A 19,430-nucleotide genomic window follows, 5' to 3' on the forward strand; every position below is an offset into this window, starting at 1 on the left:
ATTGACCTATATTATTTTTTTTTCCAATTCTCATATTACTAAGATTTTTACATAGTTATTAACTCTATTATCTCTTACAGGATTATCATACTTAATTCGGTTAAAACTAATCCTACAATCCAGAAGAAACACAACATTGCAATGATTATGACTGGCTCTGTGTCTAGGCTTCCAGGGTTCAAATACCAACTTTACAACTTAAGTTTTGAATATCTTGTTTATGTTTTAGTATTGCCATTTGTAAAGTGAGAGTGATAGTGATAATTCTATGACCCAAATGTGATTCTATGACCCAAATGTGTTAATATATGTTTATAGTGATGCCTGACACAGAGCAAGCAGTATATAACTTAGTTCTCATTTTTACTATAAAAACAAATGTTGTGTGCCTGTGATGGAGGGTGTAAAAACGGTTTTAACAAAGTTATCCTATTAAATAGAACTGAAAATAAATAGGATAATAAAAAGGGCATCCTCTGGCTCCAAACCACCCATGTAGGTCTGCTTATCCTCTGTGGCCTTGTGTCTGTCATGGAATGTCTCCTAGGCTGGAAGAACTTGCAGCACCTGAGCAGAGACAAAGGTGGCCTCCATTACTGCTATTAACTGATTTCTCTGTTTCTTCATAGCTTTCTCAAAGTCCTAAGGAGGTTACAATTCCCACAAGTGACCATTCAAAGGTGAATCCAAAGGCGAGTCAGCCTGCAGCAGGTGGCCACAGCATTGGGGAGGGAGTCAGACTGGTGCTGAGCATTTGTCCCCAAGAATACAAGGGCTGCTCCAGTGGGACAGAAGCCCATTTTGGCCTGGAGAACATTGTATATTGGGTGCTAGCACATGGGAGCCACAGCAACCTGGCTTATAAACCTGTAGGCTGGCAGGTACCTGCACATACTTCCAGTGGTACCCACGTTGACCTCCACCACAACAAGGACCAGGTGATAGGCTCAAGCAAAGAACAGGCCAGTCCTTTGGGGGTTCTCTGGGACATCCAACGGCAGTGCCTGGGAAGCAGGATTTGGCAGGTGGGCAGGACCCGACTAATCAAAATAGACACCAACCACAGGGCTGGAACAAGGTCCTGGAAGCCTCTCTCTGTGCCAGGAATTAACATTTTAGTTGTTAGATTCTATAGAGATGGGAGGGAGGGTCTCTAAGTCTACTTTTATTGACTATTTTTCTTAATTATAGTCCCACTTTTCTGCTTATTTTCACACCCATTAAAAAAATTTACAGATATTTATGTAAAACAGCAATGAAAACAAAAATGTAATTTGTTTCATTTTGATTATTCCCAGAGAGTGTAAGCCCTTTCCTCAGTTAGGGTGAGGGTGATTATTCAGATTATTCCAAAAGTTATGTTGAACAGAGTCAAGCCACACTTTTTTTTTTTAGCTTTAATTCACCCATAATTAGCCCAACTCCCAACACATTAACTCTATGTCTTTTTTTTTTTAAGTATTTGAGTTGGGAGGAGGTTGGGTACTTTCAGATAATTTTGGCTCATTTTTAGATTCAACTCTGATAAGGCCCAGAACACCAAACATTGTGAGGATGTAGAGGAGTATATTTTTTATATCTATTTTCCAGGCTTTACTCCTTATTGCTGCTTTCTTGGCAACATTTGGGTGTAAGTGGTATGTGGAGAGGGGAGAATTGTCAAGGTGGGTAATTTATTTTCAAATTTGGCACTTATTCCAGTTATCTATTGCTCCATCACACATTACCCCAAATTTCACAGTTTAAACATTTGAAACAAAGACATTTGAACGAAAATAAAACAATAAAATTTGAAATAAGATCATTTTATTATGTTCAGGGACATGTGAATCAGGCTGGAAGTAACCTGCCTCCAGGGAGTAGGAATCTTCTAGAGGTGGCTCCAATCACACACACACTTGCGGGTTGATCCCAACTGTTGGCTGCGAACTCAGCTTGGGATGATCCAGAACACCTCCACATGACCTTTCCTCATACCAGAGCAGCTTTAGACTCCTTACATTGCAGTTGGGGTTGCAAAGTCATGCATCCCGAGAGGTCCAGCTAGAAGCTATAACACCTTCTATGACTTAGCCTCAGAATTCACATATCATTATTTTCACCATTGTCACAAACTTGACCAGATTCAAGGCAGGGACCATGAACACTACCACTCCGTGGAAGGAATGTCATTGTCACATTGTAGGAAAGTTTCTGTAGGATGGAAGATACTGTTGAGGACATTTTTGGAAAACTCAATCTACTATAGTCTTCTTCCAAATTCCTGTGCATCCCACAAGCCCACATTACTGTCAAAATCTTGGTTGGTTTCTTCTCATCTCCATCTTTGACAAGCTAATTCTCCATCTGTCTGTATTTAGACCAGGTGCCTACTCCCAAGTGGGAAACTGCTGAGGCTTTCTGTTCATTTATGAATGCCTCATTTCTCTTTGAAAAGCAGTTCCTCAGGGTTTTCTTTCATTCTTCATTCCTCACTGACCTCTTTGAAAAATATGATTTTAACTTTGTTGAGGTTTTTGTTGTTGTTACCATTTGTCTTTCATGTACTTCTACATCTTAACTGAAAGCAGAAATCTCTCCTTACTGTTTGATTTTAATATCTTCATTTTTCATTTCTATTAGTTGTTTTAATTAACTATTCTCTTGTATTTCCTTGCTTTCTTTTTTATGACATTAACTATTTTAAACATACTTATTTTAGAGTATCTGCTTGCTTTATTACATTTATTCTATAAAATGCATGGGATTTTTTTTCCCTCTGCTATCCCTGTGTCATGCCTATGTCATGGTAGTTTGTAATATGTGATCGCAGGTTCATTTTCAGTGTGGTTTTATATCCACAGGAGTCCTGTGCAACCTAGATGGAAGTTATATCCCTCCCTCAGACCAAATATGTTTTTGCTTTGCAAGAAATCTCAAGGGCATCACTGCATCAAAACCACTTCTATGTTAATTTCTTGGCCTGGCATTTCAAAACTCTGAGGTTACTGTAAATTCCAACTCCTTAAGTAGAAAGAAGACAGACCTTGCGCTTTTTTTTTCCTAACCCAGATCACATCAATATTAAAAAGCTTCCTTTATATCTCCCACCTTTCTTTGCCCTGTTTTTTGATGCTACAACTCAATTGTGCAGACTACCTTTCTCCTTTGCTGGCAGGCTCTATGCTGGGATCTTCCAATAAGGGTGCTAGAGGGACACTGCAAGGCTGGAAGAAGCAATTCGCTCTTTTTCTGCTGTTCTGTTCTCCATATGGTGGCAAGCAGATCAGCAGGAAGGAATCCTGGCAGTGATTACCACAGTGGCCACAGCCCTCTGCTTCAGTGGTGAATGCCCCCTAGCCTACAGAAGTGGGTTCACCGGCAGACAGCTTTCCATCTAGCTTCTCAGTTACCACCATGATAGGCAGCATATTTCTATGGCATCCACACTGTCTTCTCAGAGGTCTGAATGTCTAGTATGTAGGGCCTTCCTCTAAATGTCTAAATTTCTTCCCTCTTTACTTTTCCTCAGTCCCGGGCTGGTGGCAGCTCCCAGCAGTAGCTACATCTGCTAGACCTTCAAGTTTCCTTCTAGCATTAACCACTACTTAACTACCTAAGGATTCCTTGTGTTAAATTTTCCCTGCTCAAATTACTAGTACACAGTTTCTGAACAGGCAAGAGACATCTGGGACAAACTCTACCCAGAGGAAGCACTTCATATTAATCACATAACTGTTCTTATTAATCCCTCTCTTTGTGAAATGTAAATGTTGAATGAGCAAAGAAGGAAGGAAATCACTCAGTGGTACTGACCAACTAATGAAGCTCATCACACACCCAAAAGTCAGAATAAACAGAATAAGATAATGCAAAGGCTGTCTGCATTGTAGTTGTTTCACTTCGACTTTTTTTTTTTTTGCGGAACGCGGGCCTCTCACTCTTGTGGCCTCTCCTGTTGCGGAGCACAGGCTCCGGACGCACAGGCGCAACGGACATGGCTCACAGGCCCAGCCGTTCCGCGGCATGTGGGATCTTCCCGGACCGGGGCACGAACGCGTATCCCCTGCATTGGCAGGCGGACTCTCAACCACTGTGCCACCAGGGAAGCCCTCACTTGGACTTTATTTTTGGAGAAATGTTTGTTTTTTAAGTATGAACTTAAGCTGTGACATGCCTGCAAAATGTAGGACTTATTTTTATGGAAATATGCTCTTTTCAAGCTACTGTTGAGCATTCAGAAGCTGAAACTAGGTTTAGTGCACCTAAATTTTCACATATTTAATGAAGGTAAATATGTACAAAAGAACTAGGCAACGCTGGGTTAAGTTAAACCTGGATTGGACTATTGGTCTTTTACACAGTTAAGAATTAACAAGACTTTAGGAATCATAATGATACTGGATTATTGTGTTATGGTGAGACTGTGGGCTCCGAAGACAAACACTCCTAGCTGGTAGGGGATGAGGTCTCCCTGTAAGTCAGTGGATATTCTAACTTTCAATCATCCTGGAAAGAGGCAGATCATGGGACAGATAAGGTCTGAGAGTTTGAGAACTCATTCCCACGCAGGCCACACTTGCTTAGAGCCTGATCTCAAGTAGTAATGTGGGGTATGCCTGAATGCATGCCTAAGAAGTGCAATTTTGAAAAAGCTAACTTTTTTCATGGGATGCCAAGGATGTAGCTACAAAAGAATAACTTGTTGATGAAAATCTCCTTTGGTCTGTGGATAATAATAACAGCTAATACTTATATTACATTTATGGTATTACAGATAATTACAGCATAATATACAGAGTACACGATTGGAATTATATGTGTAATTATACTATTGTAAGCACTTACTTTTATATTACTAAGCATTTGATTAAATGCTTAATCATTTATACTGACAACTATCCCATAAGGTAAATTTCATTATTATCTCCATGTTGTAGTGGTCATATCTAGTATCCTGTGTAAATTTCGTAATTCAAACAATGCTCCAATGAATTAAAAGGATGCATTTACATCGATAAACTCGGTGGACGAGTGTGGGAATGAGGAGCACAGAATTCTTCCCCAGCAGGGAACCCTTAACCCCCAAAACAGCACGATGGTAGCAACCAATCTCAAAAGAACAAAAAATGATTAATAGTCAATACAGAGGGAGTTCTGAGCAAAGAGAGATTCCAATTTGGAACCACATAATCCAAAAGACAGTTCAAGGTACAGACTGCATCCTGATGGACTGCAGAGCATCTATAAGAAAAACTCTTGCTTTGACTTCAGGATAAACTACGAGAGAGAAAGGAACTTTGAAAGGGATGGGAAAGACGGAGAAAGGTCCTATTGCCTGGAAGGTGGGCACATGGGGTCTCTCTAGAAGGCTGACATTAAGTGCCCATCACTGTAAATAATCTATTTGTGTCTCTTACTGGTTAACTGAATATTCTGCCTGGGCAACAGCCATATAAATGAATTCTTTAGCTGTCATACACTTGTCTATTGTCTTTACTGATTTCATACCCATGCCCAAATGTAGGGTTGAGAAAGTGATACTGTCTCCATTCAGTATAATTTCCTGCAGATTCATTTAAGGTGTGTGTATCAATAATATGTTCCTTTTTGTTGCTGACTAGTATTCCATAGAATGGAAATTCCATTGGAATTGAAATTCCAACTGGAATAGAAACTCCAGTTGCTTTAAACATGTAGAGTTAAATTTTAAAGACTATTTCACAAATATATTTCCTTGATTTCGGGGGCTGAAACGGGAAAAGAAAATACAGTCACTATTCAGGAAGTCATTCAGTCATTCTGCCAACATTCACTGGTGGCAGACTATTGGGCCAAATATATCCCTATACACTTGATTACGAAAAAAGACTAAGACCAAAATAAAATCAAAATTAGTGAAGTAGCAGGGCTAAGGTTGAAACCCATGTCGGAATAGAATTCAGGAAGCAAGAAAATGAGTAGGTCAAAGAATATGTTATCATTAATAACAATTTTCTAAAATGTAAAAATATTCCTAAAAATTGGCATGTCTGGTTAGTTAGTAATTAAAACATCCTATCCCTAGACCAGGCGTTTACTAAGCCATGACTTACACCCGATTTTAAGGCCAACCACAGAAAAAAACCTAGTTTTAAAGGAGCACTTGAGGAGGGTGCCGCAAACCAAGTCGCATCAGAGTAGCTGTCTCTTCCCACCTACTACTGTTCTGGGAAGCACGCTTGGACTGGCAAGGCTGGTGTCCTTGAAAAACCTTAGCCCTCTAACGTATTTCCTATGGACCCCAACTGCTCCTCCGAAATTATTTGACGGTTTGATTCTAAACAGAACAAATAAGGCCAGTAGGGCACTGTTTATAAACTTCCCTACAATGTTGACAGTATGGAGACTGAAACGCAAACTAGAGACCAGAGAGAAAAAATTCTTAGTGCTTCAAAACAACCACAGTCAGTTCCCTGACTCTATTTGCCACTTATGGTGTAATATAAACAAAACCTAAGCACACACCTCACAGAGAAGTGCCCCCTTCACACCTGATGACTCCTGGCCCGGGGCTCTAGGTAAGCCGCTCACAAGGCTTTGGTACAAAGTTCGAAAACTGAGCCTTGATAGTGTGACACCGGAGACGCTCGAGACCCAGAAGCGGGAAACTGCAAGGAAAAAAGATTTCCTAGTCAGGTCAAGGTCCAACAAAACCAACAAAACAAACACCCACACCCACGAATTGAGATGCGTACCCCAGAGCTGGCGGAAGTGACGTAAGGCCAGTCGCCAGAGGAGGCGGGGCAGCCGAGGGAACGGCCTATTGGGGCCCGGGAAAGCCCGGGGGTGTGGCAGAGACGGTGGCCAGGCGCCGGCCTGGGCGCGTCGGCGGGCGGGGCTTGGGCGCGTCGGCGGGCGGGGCCTGGGCGCGCGACTCGCGGGGACTGGCCTCTTTCGGCGCCAGGAGGCGGTTACTGGGTCTGAGCTTGGGGATCTGAGGCGAACAAGGGGCCATGAGGACAACGAGGGAGTCTAGAGCCCGCTGCCCGGCCCTCCTCCCTCGCACAGCGGCGACTCGGCGGCCGCTGGAGTAACCGCTGCCTTTGTTCCGAGCGCCTGTCCCTCCCGTCGCCCTAGCCTCTCACTCCGCCGCGCTCCGGCCGGCCCGCCCTCGGTCCCCAACCCCCATTCGGCTCGTGCCGCGCGGATGCGGCTGACGGGCCTGGGTTTGGGCTTTGAGCTGGAGGAGGAGGAGGAGCGGCGGCACCTGGGCGGCATGCAATGGGGAACTGCTGCTGGACGCAGTGCTTCGGACTCCTCCGCAAGGAAGCTGGGCGGCTGCAGCGAGTAGGCGGAGGCGGAGGGTAAGCCCCCGGGGGGAGGGGCCCGGCGCCCGCTGGCTCCTCCTATTCGGCCCCTGGCGGGGAACCCCTTTCACTTCCCCAATGGCTTAGAGGAGGCTGGGAGCCCTGGTACCCTCACGGCTGAACAGGCGTCGAGCGGGTTGTCGTAGTGGAGGCCCTGGGAAAGAGGTAGAGAAGGGGGCGGGGTGTCGCTCTTGCCGCTTCCGAGCGAGATTCTCGCTGGGCGCGCTATCACGCGGGGAAAGAGTGACGGGAGGCATCATCTCTAGGAAGCACGGGGCACCCTCACACGAATGGTTAGTAGAACAGAATCCACGGCGACCCGAGCACTCCCTGCGTTGAGCTTGGTTTATTGCTAAAGCTGGTAGTAACTATGTGTTTGATTCTCTCTTTGGCTCTGACAGAGCAGGTCGAGAATCTCTTCCAAAAAGTTGATGTCTCTGAAAGATTTTTTAGTAGAAGTCATTTGGATGCTGGAGTGAAATAAGGTTTCAGACATTGAGCAGTTCTTTGATACTTGCGAATTGCTGGGTTTCCACTGGGCATTCGGATTCTTAATGTTAATAACAAGAGGAGCAGTGTGTAGCTTTTTCATATTAATTTTTGGGAATTTCGAGGGGAATGCCATACCCTGATTGCTACCCACAAGCTCTGTAACACTAGGGAAATCACAGTCCTTCTGAAGTTCTCTTGATTAAATCTGGAATATGCCTAGGTTTTTCTACACACACCATCCATAGGATAATAGAATTTTGTAATTATTCCATTTTTGTGTTTTTTATTTCATAAGGTAGTGAAAAACTTAAATTCCTTGGAAATTGGCTTTGTTGTTGTTGTTAAATATGTCCCAGGAATTCAAACTTAGAATTGAAAATCTGAACCACACCACTCTATGTAAGGAATAAGACATTAATTTTGCGCTTTCTGGAACAGATTCCTAAGTTTTCACGATCTGTCCCATTTAACCAACATCATTAGGTAATAAGATGTTCAACATACACATACTGAAAACAAATGATTTATCATTTGTATCTTTTGGCGATGTAGATCTTATATGAGTCACTCATTCGTTCATCAGGCATTGTGTGACCTCTCTGATGCAGAGTAGTTAGGGTTTTACACTAAGTGTCCCTTGAATGGAAAAGTAAGGACTTGAAGACTTTGTGCCTAATTTTAGTATTTTGGTTTTCCTGAATTAAGTGTTATTACTGTTACAGGGGAACATGGCAGCTCTTTTATCTTGTCAGCAAAAGTCATCCAAGTTACTTCTAATTTTTATTCGTGGATACTCATAATAGTCAAGCTGCTTAAATAGGCTTGCCTAAGGACTAGGTGCCCCAGAATCTTTGGCTTTGTTAATATTTTTATTTGTTCATTTGTAGTTGTGTTGTAGGATAACTAAAAATAGGATCTTATACTCAAATTAGGTAAGCAAAAGTCATTTATATTTCACTTTGGAGTACATTGTTTGGTGTCTGGGATTTTGGGGTTTTGTTCTTTCATGGTGATTTTACAAACTGAAAATGCTTTCCTTAGAGTATAGCATTAAAATTACAGGTTTTAGGGCTTCCCTGGTGGCGCAGTGGTTGAGAGTCCGCCTGCCGATGCAGGGGGTGCGGGTTCGTGCCCCGGTCCGGGAGGATCCCACATGCCGTGGAGCGGCTGGGCCCGTGAGCCATGGACGCTGAGCCTGCGCGTCCGGAGCCTGTGCTCCTCCGCAGCGGGAAAGGCCGCAACAGTGAGAGTCCCGCGTAACGCAAAAAAAAAATTACAGGTTTTACTCCCTGAGCACATGAACTTGACAGCATAGGGAAGGGTGAGGGGAAAATCAGTGAATCATTGTGAGTGTTAATTGTCTGTAGATGTGTCATAAAATCATAATAGTTGGATCTGTACTCTTCTGGCTGTGGGCAGAACTTGAACAAACAAGTTCTATTGCGGCAGTGAGAGTCTGTGGGTTGTGGACACTGTCATCTAAAACAATCTAATAATGATATCCATCCTTTTGTTTTAATCCATAAATGTAGGTTTGGAAAGTCTGTTAGTTGAATCTTCTGATTAACTTATTGTTTTATATTCATTTCAACATTTTAGGAGCTTCTAATAAACATGCAGAGGAAGGTGGTTATAGTTAATTGTTGTTTACAGAATAAGGTTAAACTTTACCTCTCATGTTAGTAGTTGCTTTTTTTAAAATCACCTGGTAGTTCTGATTTTCTTTCAGTTATAGGTCTAGGTACTTAACTAGTAGTTCATCTAAGGGCAAAAAAGTTGAGGAGCAATCTCAAAAACTTGATTTATATTTTGTCAATGTAGTAACCATAGGTGGAAAAATCCTGGGCTTTCTTAGGCTGCTTTAAGCTGGGCCTCACAGAGGTACGTTATAATCCAGGGCCTGATTTTTAAATTTATAACATATTAGAGAATTTTGGTATTTTATATTCTAGAATATGTCGACTAGTCAGAATATCAATATCAGTGTTAAGGTATGTCAGAAACCTTGCTACTAATAAAGCTATTTGATGGTTAAAGCAGAGGGAGCTAGATATCTTCAAGGAATAACATTTAGACATCCTAATGAGTCATCCTTTTTCACTCCAGGGAGTTTTGCCTACCACACATTCTAGAGGGCTCCATCTGCTGGTCAGCTCTCCTTTTTTTGGGTAGTACGAGAAATCTTTTGTATAGACACTTATCGTGTTCTTAATTTTTTCTTTCTCAAACTGAAGGTCCAATTAAGTTTTGTTGTGTTGTATTTTAATTCCTATTTTTATCTTACCATATAATTGCACATAGTGGTTCCAGTTAAGATGTACTGTAGTTTTATATGAAAGTATGCTCATGTTTTATATCTCTCTTGATATTTAACATTTGTTGGCCTTTTTGGCTCCAGCAACAAAGTTGCTTTCAGACGATAATTTACAATGATTTGCTGTTTTCTTTACTGGTAAAAATGAGTTTAATAATAGCTGCCAACATATGATTACTTCCTGTGTTCCAGGCACTGTTCTTAAGTATTTTACATTATCTCATTTATTCCTCACCACAATTCTGTGAGGAAGGTGAGTACTATTATATACACTGTAGGTTGAAAATTGAAGCTTAGAAAGTTTAACTTGCCTAAGATAGCAGAGCTGGGATTTTAGCCCAGATCCCTCTGAATTGAGAGCCTTTACCCTTAACCACTAATGTCTCATGGTTTTGTATTAAACATTATAAACATTTTATTAAACAAATATTATAAACATTTAGTTGCTCTGTCTCTCAGTGCATTATCTGGTACTTTGTCACTGGGAGATCTTATGCATATATGTCCAAACTTGGCTCTTTATTCTTTGTGATAAGCTGTCTTCCTTTTCTTGAAACTATGCACTTGACCTCTGCAACATTGCTTTTATGTTTTTATTTTCCTGTTCCTGTCCTGGCTGTATTTACTCTATCTGCCCATTAAATATGGAATTTTTCTCTGTCTTTTCTCTTTATTTAGTTCCCTTAATTTCATCCACTCCTATGGTTTCAACCACCACCACTTCCAAATCTCATGTCTTCTGAACAGACTTCTTTTCAGAGGTTCAGCACTGTATTTTCAGTTGCCTATTGAAGAGATATACTTAGATGTACCAAAGCTCCTCAAATCAACTTATCTAAAGTATCTAATATTTAATATTTGTGTCCCATTAAATATCTGAAATAGTGCATTTCCTTTTCCCCTAGATTTTTTCTTCCTCTGCTTCATGTATTCCCTAATCAGGGATTATGGACTCCCTTAACAGGTCTGTTCACAGTCCCTATACTACGAACTTTATAGTCCTCACTAATTAGCTATTCAATCTTTCCTTAATACATACTGAACCTGTTTCCTTCCTCTGTGCTTCTTCCTTAAACTTTGTCTTTCAAATTGCTCTCCCTGTTGTATCGCTACACTTCATGCCATCGCCCCTTCCTATCAGTAGAGTTAAGCTTTCTAAAAACCACACTGGATCATGCCATTCCCTTGCCTAACAACTTCCATCTGCCAACTATTTCCTACAGCTAAGTTGCTCAACCTTTTTTTCCTTCTGTGACAGATGATGAGTGCATGGCATTCAAACATGCAACATAATGTCCATCTGAATACTCAGGATTATATGCAGTTCTGCATTTGGGTAAAAAGTATGATCTTACTCTTTGTTCTCTCATTCAGAAAATCATGTCAGAATACAAATCAGAATAACATTAAAAGGAAAACAATGACTCTATTCTAATTTCAAAAAACTTAACTCATTCATAAACCTTATAGTATTTTAACTTTTTTGATAAATGATAACCTTCCAATTCAGAGTAGTATGAAGTTCAGACTCCTGACAAGATAACTTAACCTTAATCTATTTTACCAGGCTAATTGCATTTTCTAATTATATTTTCCTTAGAGCATAGCATTAAAATTGTAGATTTTACTCCTTGTGCACATAGTGTGGCAGCACAGGCAGGGGGAATTAGTGAAAGGATTCTCTGCCATTCTTTCACTTGGTACATCCCCAATGGCCTGTATACCAGTTGGACTATACCTGTTTCTGTTTTCCTAACATACAGTGTTCTCTCATCTTGTGCCTTTGTATGTGATATTTTTCTTCTTTTCCTGTTCTTGGTGAACTTTTACTTATCCTTAAATATTACCTTCCCTGCAAAACCTGCTCTAACCCCCCTGAAACAATATTATCTCCCTGAGGCAGTAATATTTTCTACAGGCCTAAATCTGCTGTGTATTAGGGATTGAAAACTTTTTCTGTAAAGGTTTTTAAAAATATTTTTAAAAACCTCTGTAAAGGTTTTTAAAAATATTTACAGAATATTTTTTATTCTGTAAAAAATAATACATATTTTAGGTTTGCAGGCCATAAGGTGTCTGTTGCAGCTATTCACCGTTGCCATTTTAGCACAAAAGCAGCCATAGATAATATGTAAACAAATGAATGTGACTGTGTTCCAATAAAACTTTATTTACAGAAACAGGCATTGGGCCAGATTTGGCCTGTGGACCATAGTCTGCTGCCTCCTGGTATATACCATGGTATGGGTTGAGAGCTTCTCAAGGTCGGAGACTATGTTTTATCTTTATCTTTCTTCATTTTTAGTATCTCATGTTTATTGAATGAATGAGTATTATTTAAGAACTTGTAAAATCTAGGGAACAGTATTTTCTCCTTTTTTTTTTCCTCAGGATAATTCCCTAACTTTGACATCACTCACATAGTTAAATATATATCCTACCAGTTTTATGTTGACTTACTTTTTAAAGAGACCATATAGAGAATGAGAATTTTAAATATTTTATCATAATGTATATTGCCAAAATATACTAATCAATAGTCATTATTGAATGATTCAGTTTGGTTTTCTGCATGTTTGTCAGCTTTGAGAAATATACAAGCATAAGATATTTCTCTTGAAATTTCAGAAGTTAGGAAGGAAAACAGTAGCAGACTTAAATGGATATGAATTTCCTGAACATTCTGTGTTGTACCTTGAAGACTCCCCAGGGCTGTGTTCTTAATCTCACTCTGTTCTTCCTTAATATATTTTCCTTCCTTAATGTACATTCCCTGGGTGATGGCAGGAAAACACATGACCTTACCTACTACCTGCGTACTAATGAGCTCAGTCATCTCAGTCTGAGCCCTGAATATCTTAATTGCCTACTGAGTATTTCCCCTTGGGTATCAAACATAACCTCAAATTCGGTTTGTAAAGTTGAGCTCATCTTTCTTTCCTGCTCACAGTTCTTTACTCCTTTTCTTCAATTTTTTATAGCCCCTACCATTTTTACTACTTTGTGTCCTACTTTGTGAGTAGTAAAATAATATACGGTTACCAAAGCCATGAACCTGCAAATCATAATAAACTTCTCCCTTTCACTCATCCTCCAAATCCACATTGTCAAGTTCTGAATGTCCCCTACCATTTTCTTCAGTGGTTTACCATACTTCTAGGATAAAGACTGAAATCTTTAATGTAGCTTTCAAGACCTCACATTATCTATTCCTTGTCTTTTTTTTTTTTTTTTTTTTGCCTCATTTGTGCCACACTCTTCCTTGAATCAGTTTCTTCCCTTTTTAGTTAGATAACTCCTACTCATCTTTTAGATGCCAGCTCAAGGATTATTTCCCACAGAAGTCTTCCCAATCTGTTTCCTACCCTCAGGGGATGAGTTCTCACACCTTGATAGAACCATCTTCCTTATCCTCTCAGCACTTCCTCAGGTTATAATTATACCTGAAATAGTGTGATTATTTGGTTAATGTCTGTCTTCCGCTCTCAGTGTAAAGGAACAAGTTCATGCCTATTTTGCTTACCATTGAATACACAGCTCCAAGTTATGTGCATAGTATGTAGTAGATGTTTAGTAAATACTTGTTGACAGAATTAATGTATGCAACCTTGATCTTTTCATTCCCCTTTGCCTTTGGTAGCTGCTGCTCCCTGAAACATTCCTTTCCACTACTTGGGGGCCTGACTAATTCCTTCTCCTTCAGCTGATTTTTGATGCTCTTCATCTGAACATACCCCTTTCAGAGCATGGTAGTTGTTAATTTACCTGTGTGTCTACCCCATTAGACTGTAAACCTCCTGGGTACGTGGGTCAATTTTTACTCACTTCTGTACTTTAAATATAAATACATAGCTATGTCTGTCATTCAGTTATCCAGGGAATTAAGAAAAATTAGAACGTTCAAAATCATAGACACATAAGTGGCAACAGTTTCTGAAAGAAGAAGGTGGTCAACAATTGCAGATGCTGCTCACAGACTGCAGATGAACGAGAAAGAACTAAAAGACCTCTAAGATCCCTTCTAGTTGTTGGGCTCCTCTAAATCAGACTCCTCTTAAAGGACAGTGACTCTTTTTTTTGACGTTTTCCATCTTCAACATGTTTAACAGGAAAATTTGTCTCTTCCAAGGAACACAATAAATTTTTTGAACATCCAGTCTTCCTAAATTTGCCTTCATTAGGGAGGGGCTTATTTAACAGTAAATATTATTACTTTATTATTACCACCTATGTTGATGCTGTTCTACCTGGAAAATCTGTTGATAGCTCATTCCTTGAGATTTGAATGCTTAAATCTTCACTAAAGTATTTGATACTAATTGAAAAACAATGTGTCCATCATCTTCAATGTAATAGTTTTTGCCAGGCTTCTATTTGTAACCTTTCCAATTTTTGTCCAGAAAAGAAGAGTCTTGGGAAGCTTTTAATTTTTAATAGACTGTGGAACAGTTTACCATGGTTCTTCATTATTTTTTTATAATGTCAAACAGAAGATATAAGGAAAGACTATTATTTTAACAGATACTATACAGGAGAATATGAAGAAAAGGAACAATAACAATGTAGGATTTATGAGAATTTTTTAGTTATCTTTTACTTAAGTCACTTTGATATGAGTATTTGCCTGCTTTCCATAATAACATGTAGAAGCATAAAAAACTGCATTTTCATTCTATTCTTGATGAGACTGGTTTTATCCTTAATAAAAGATTGTTTTGATATCTGCCTTCACAACATTGACAAATAAATATATATGCAAGAATTGCCACTTTTGTACCTCTTTACTTTCAAGCTTTTCCAAATTCCTTTACATGCCACGATCATTCGGAGTATGATAGCCTATCTTTTCTACCTTTTTAATATCCTTTACATATTTGAGTCTACTTTCACAACATCAGCAATAGTAGAATGGTTATATAGAAACTTACATTACTTAGAGACAGCTCTCAGGGGCATAAGGATTGTGTATAAAGGAATGTCCATGGATGGCTTTGGAGAGCTCTAGACTGTTTTTAAAAAGAGGGAAAATAGATTTCTGTTTTCTTTAAATTATTGTTTTTGGAACCTGTTTCAGCAGCTCAACTTTCACCATAATTAATACACCTGCAAATATATACAGCAGAAACTAACATACAGCAGAAACTAACACACCATTGTAAAGCAATTATACTCCAATAAAGATGTTAAAAAAATTTTAAAAAAGAAAACACAAAATATCAGGACAGTTGTTTGTTTGTTTTTTTTACAGTGGTGTGTTAGTTTCTGCTTTATAACAAAGTGAAGCAGCTATACATATACATATATCCCCATATATTGTCTCTCTTGTGTCTCCCTCCCACACTCCCTATCCCACCCTCTAGGTGGTCACAAAGCACCGAGCTGATCTCCCTGTGCTATGCGGCTGCTTCCCACTAGCTATCAGTTTTACATTTGGTAGTATATGTAAGTCCATGCCACTCTCTCACTTCTTCCCAGCTTCCCCTTCCCCTTCCACGTGTCCTCAAGTCCATTCTCTACATCTGCATCTTTATTCCTGTCAGGACAGTTTATAATGGGAAATACTGAAAAAGTCACATTAGAAATGTGTTAGGCTTTTAAGAATCCAATAATACAGAAAGATTTTAGTTTCAGTTTCTTTCATTTACTGCTTAAGTAATGGAGAGCACTCTGAAATCTGAAAGGATACTTTCAAAAACTGGCTTTCTAATTACTTTTAAAATATGTATCACAACCGCAAAAAAAAATATGTATCACAAAGTTTCTCATCTTCTTTTCAGATAAATTCCAGGATAAAGCTCTTCTAATAAAAATGTTACCCCTGAGTTTGCCAAATTGCGATTACTTTAATCTATCAATATAATCTTAGCATTTATGGTAGTAGGAGTCAGTGTGTGCCCTTTGTGAGTAATAAGGTCTGAATCTAATCTGTCCTAAAAGGAAAGCTTGAGTTTTCTTCCAAACTTATTTTGCTTTTTTGTTTTCTTTCCATTAAAATTTTTTTTGCTACTTTTTAAATTTGCTCTTTTGTCATTCTATCTCTTAGACTCTTGTTTACTTATTAGACAGGACTTTGGTTATGGGGACAGAAACCCAAATCAAACTATCATAGGCAAAAGGTAGAATTTCTTATAAGGATACTAGGTTTGTCAAGTACTAAGGAAACTGGGCAGGGCAGGGATGCAACTGGTCCTTAGGAATGTCTTCAACACTGTCAGAACGCTCTTTCAATTGATTTCATTCCTCTTTGCAGGTTGTCAGAAGTATAACCCCTAGCAGCTCCCTAGAGCTCTCAGGAGGGTATATGTCTGCTCAGTTTCTGCATAACCCTGAACCAATCAAATGAAGTCTGGGGGATGGCTATGATCTAGGTTGGTCAGATAATCAGGGAGTCAGAGTCATGCAAGAGCATGATTGTCCTCACCATAGTTAGATGTGGAGAGAGGGGACAGAAAAGATAGACATTTACAACAGCCAACACCTTGGGCTTCTGCTGAAGTTAGCTATATATCTGTGTAAAATTGGGACAGAACACATCAGTACTCTGCCATCTAATGTAAGTGTAGTGCAACAGTTACTTCCCTTGGTTTGTATTGAGAGAGTCTTAGCTTCAGGCTTTGCTTCAGCAGTGAAGTCACACTGATGGCTTATACTGGGATGCTTGGTATTACTAAACTTTATTTTACTATTCAGTTATATCATTCAGTAAGCCTGGAAGAGGAAATAGATTAATCAGAGACAAACTCTTCATTCAGGGAAGAGAGTGATGGTTGCTGAGGGAGAGCGTATAGCACTTTATGCATGAATCCTAATGCCAGAACACAGTGCTACTGGAAGCCTCAACTCATTTCTGTTTTTATTTGAGAAATAGGGAAAATAAAAGAATGCCTAGAGAATTGGGGTATTTTATTTATATTGGATATGTTCCATGAATTATTAGGTCTATGGGATGACAATACCAAATGTTCCGTTTTTACCAATGATCTCTTAATGGTCAATAAAACTGCTTTGTATCTGTTAGCAAATAAAGATTGTACAGGAAAAATTGCTTTTTTTATTCTTTATGGTAATAAAAACTTAGTCATGATAATATACCATTCTCTTTTACTAAGCCCATCCGCCACCTCTGCACACATACACACATAATACAAAGCATTCTGACCTGTCCTAACCCTAGGATTCTTCCCATCTCTCAAAGGGGTGCTTTTTGTTCAAGAGTCCTGACACATTAGGAATCCACAGTGTGATTTTGGATCCCCATGGGAGGATGAGGGGTCTTCTATGCCATCAATTTAGGCAGCAATAACAGGATCCACGTTATAAGTGAAAGTCTTAAAATTTCCTGGTACTTCCAGTAGTAAAGGAGCTAGAGGGGCTCTGTCCTGTACCAGCTTTCATACTATAATAGTTAGAGGACGTATAGTTAATAGAATGTGATATCTTTGGAGCAGATATAACAAAGGAGATGCTTATTTGACTACGTGTAAGTTTCACTAGTAGGAGCAGAAGATAATAACTAGAATTTTTAAATTTCAGCTTTATTGAGGTATAACTGACAAAATTGTAAGACATTTAAAGTATACATTGTGGTGATTTGATATATGTATACATTGTGAGGAGAAATTAAATTAAAGTCAATATTTCACCCTAGTTGGAAAAATTAATGTAATGGATTATTTGGTGGATGTATATGTGATGTATATTGTTTTTCATTTTCTTTCTTTTATTTATGCAGGCATGGGATGAGAATAAAAAGCACCTAAGCTTTATATAAACATACATGGTCCCACCATCTAGAGATAACTACTCTTAGCATATTGGCATGTATCTTTTTTAGATTTTTGTTGTTTTGCAAATGTTTAACAAAATTGGGAACATGCTCTTATACATTATTTAACACAGCAGTACTTTAACAAGATATTTCTCTTGATACAGTAAAAATAATGAGATAAAATTTTAAATTTAATTGTATTCTGTTCTATGTAGTAAATATAGTAAATTAACTTATTATTACAGGTATAGTAAATATTAGGACCAATAGAAAAATATTGGTTGACTAAACACTTCTAAACCCACAACTAAGTTTAAAAATCTGGAGTGTTTATATTCTTATGTAAGTTTAGTGGTTCCTTTTTGTAAATATAAGATACTCTACATTGGAGAATTTAAAGTTGCTTTTGAGGAAATGTTTTTATGCCACTATATTAACTCAGTTTTAGGATTGATTGTAATTTTTAAAGTTGTTTTCCTGTTTTTCTTCCCAGATCCAAGTATTTTAGAACATGCTCAAGAGGTGAGCACTTAACTATAGAGGTAAGTAGAGTCGTAAATCTGATTGAATAAAACTACCTTCGGAAGGGCAGGAGAGACGCTTTTTTTTAAGTACGGGGAAGGCTCTGTACCTAAATTTAGTATGGACTCTTTATATTTTAATATTACTGATAACTAGTGAATAGGGAGAGAATTGGAGTGGTGGGGGAAGCATGAATAGGGAGAACAAGTTTGCAAAAGATTAAGATCCCATTCTTCTAGTAGAATTGTTATTTCTACTTAAGAAGTGGTGGGGGGACTTCCCTGGTGGCGCAGTGGTTGAGAGTCCGCCTGCCAATGCAGGGGACACGGGTTCGTGCCCCGGTCTGGGAAGATCCCACATGCCACGGAGCGGCTGGGCCCGTGAGCCATGGCCGCTGAGCCTGCGCGTCCAGAGCCTGCGCTCCGCAACGGGAGACGCCACAACAGTGAGAGGCCTGCGTACTGCAAAAAAAAAAAAAAAAAGTGGTGGGGTTTTTTGTTTGTTTTTGTCTTTTTTCTGCCCTACACAACTGAGCGAGAGGGTACACTTCTATCAATTATAGTGGCTTATAGTAGCCAGTGATTCTAGAGACAGATCATTGGTCTCCCCTAGTAGAGGTGTGGCAGAATCAAAACAGCAAGTTGATTTTGAGCAACTCCACCGTATAATTTTTTATGAGATATGCACCTTAGACAAATATTCATCCTAACACTCACTTTCTTGTTGTTTCAGTTTGAGAATCTTGTAGAAAGTGATGAAGTAAGTATTTTCACAGCAGTATAAAATCCATATTTGTTCTCATTAGTTATCTCATAAGTTCTGACAATTATTTTTTTAATTTTTATTATATTATCTCTTATTTTAGAATTTTTACTTCTTAGTTGTTATTTTTACTTTTTAGTCCCTTATCGTTTCCTTCTTTTACTAATTTATATTAACAAATTATTCAGAATTTTCTATTATTTAACATATGTAATACTATATATACTATATATATATTATATAT

At 38.9% G+C, this 19,430-nt stretch overlaps 1 protein-coding gene and 1 long non-coding RNA gene across 6 annotated transcripts in view; one reads left to right on the forward strand and one right to left on the reverse strand.

The window, feature by feature from the left end:
* Positions 1-1,821: 1,821 nt before the first annotated feature.
* Positions 1,822-7,301, reverse strand: LOC308622732. The gene is made up of 3 exons (XR_014016680.1): positions 7,229-7,301; positions 6,487-6,629; positions 1,822-2,193 (listed from the first exon to the last, which is right to left on the reverse strand). It is a non-coding gene; the product is annotated as an uncharacterized lncRNA (long non-coding RNA).
* The window catches only part of AP1AR (adaptor related protein complex 1 associated regulatory protein), a 30,878-nt gene continuing 18,311 nt past the window's right edge, over positions 6,864-19,430 (forward strand). For 2 of the 5 annotated variants that reach the window (XM_081244274.1, XM_081244275.1), the window contains exons 1-3: positions 6,864-7,325; positions 18,396-18,444; positions 19,157-19,183. In XM_081244274.1, coding sequence (XP_081100400.1) covers positions 7,243-7,325; positions 18,396-18,444; positions 19,157-19,183 — 159 coding nt within the window. In that variant the 5' untranslated portion in view covers positions 6,864-7,242. Of the gene's footprint in view, positions 7,326-7,504; positions 7,622-12,713; positions 17,952-18,395; positions 18,445-19,156; positions 19,184-19,430 lie in introns of those variants that run through there. The other 3 variants (XM_081244277.1, XM_081244276.1, XM_081244278.1) reach the window with 3 other exon arrangements.

The sequence above is a fragment of the Mesoplodon bidens genome, assembly GCF_964165515.1.
Source record: "Mesoplodon bidens genome assembly, chromosome: 1".
NCBI lineage: Eukaryota > Metazoa > Chordata > Mammalia > Artiodactyla > Ziphiidae > Mesoplodon > Mesoplodon bidens.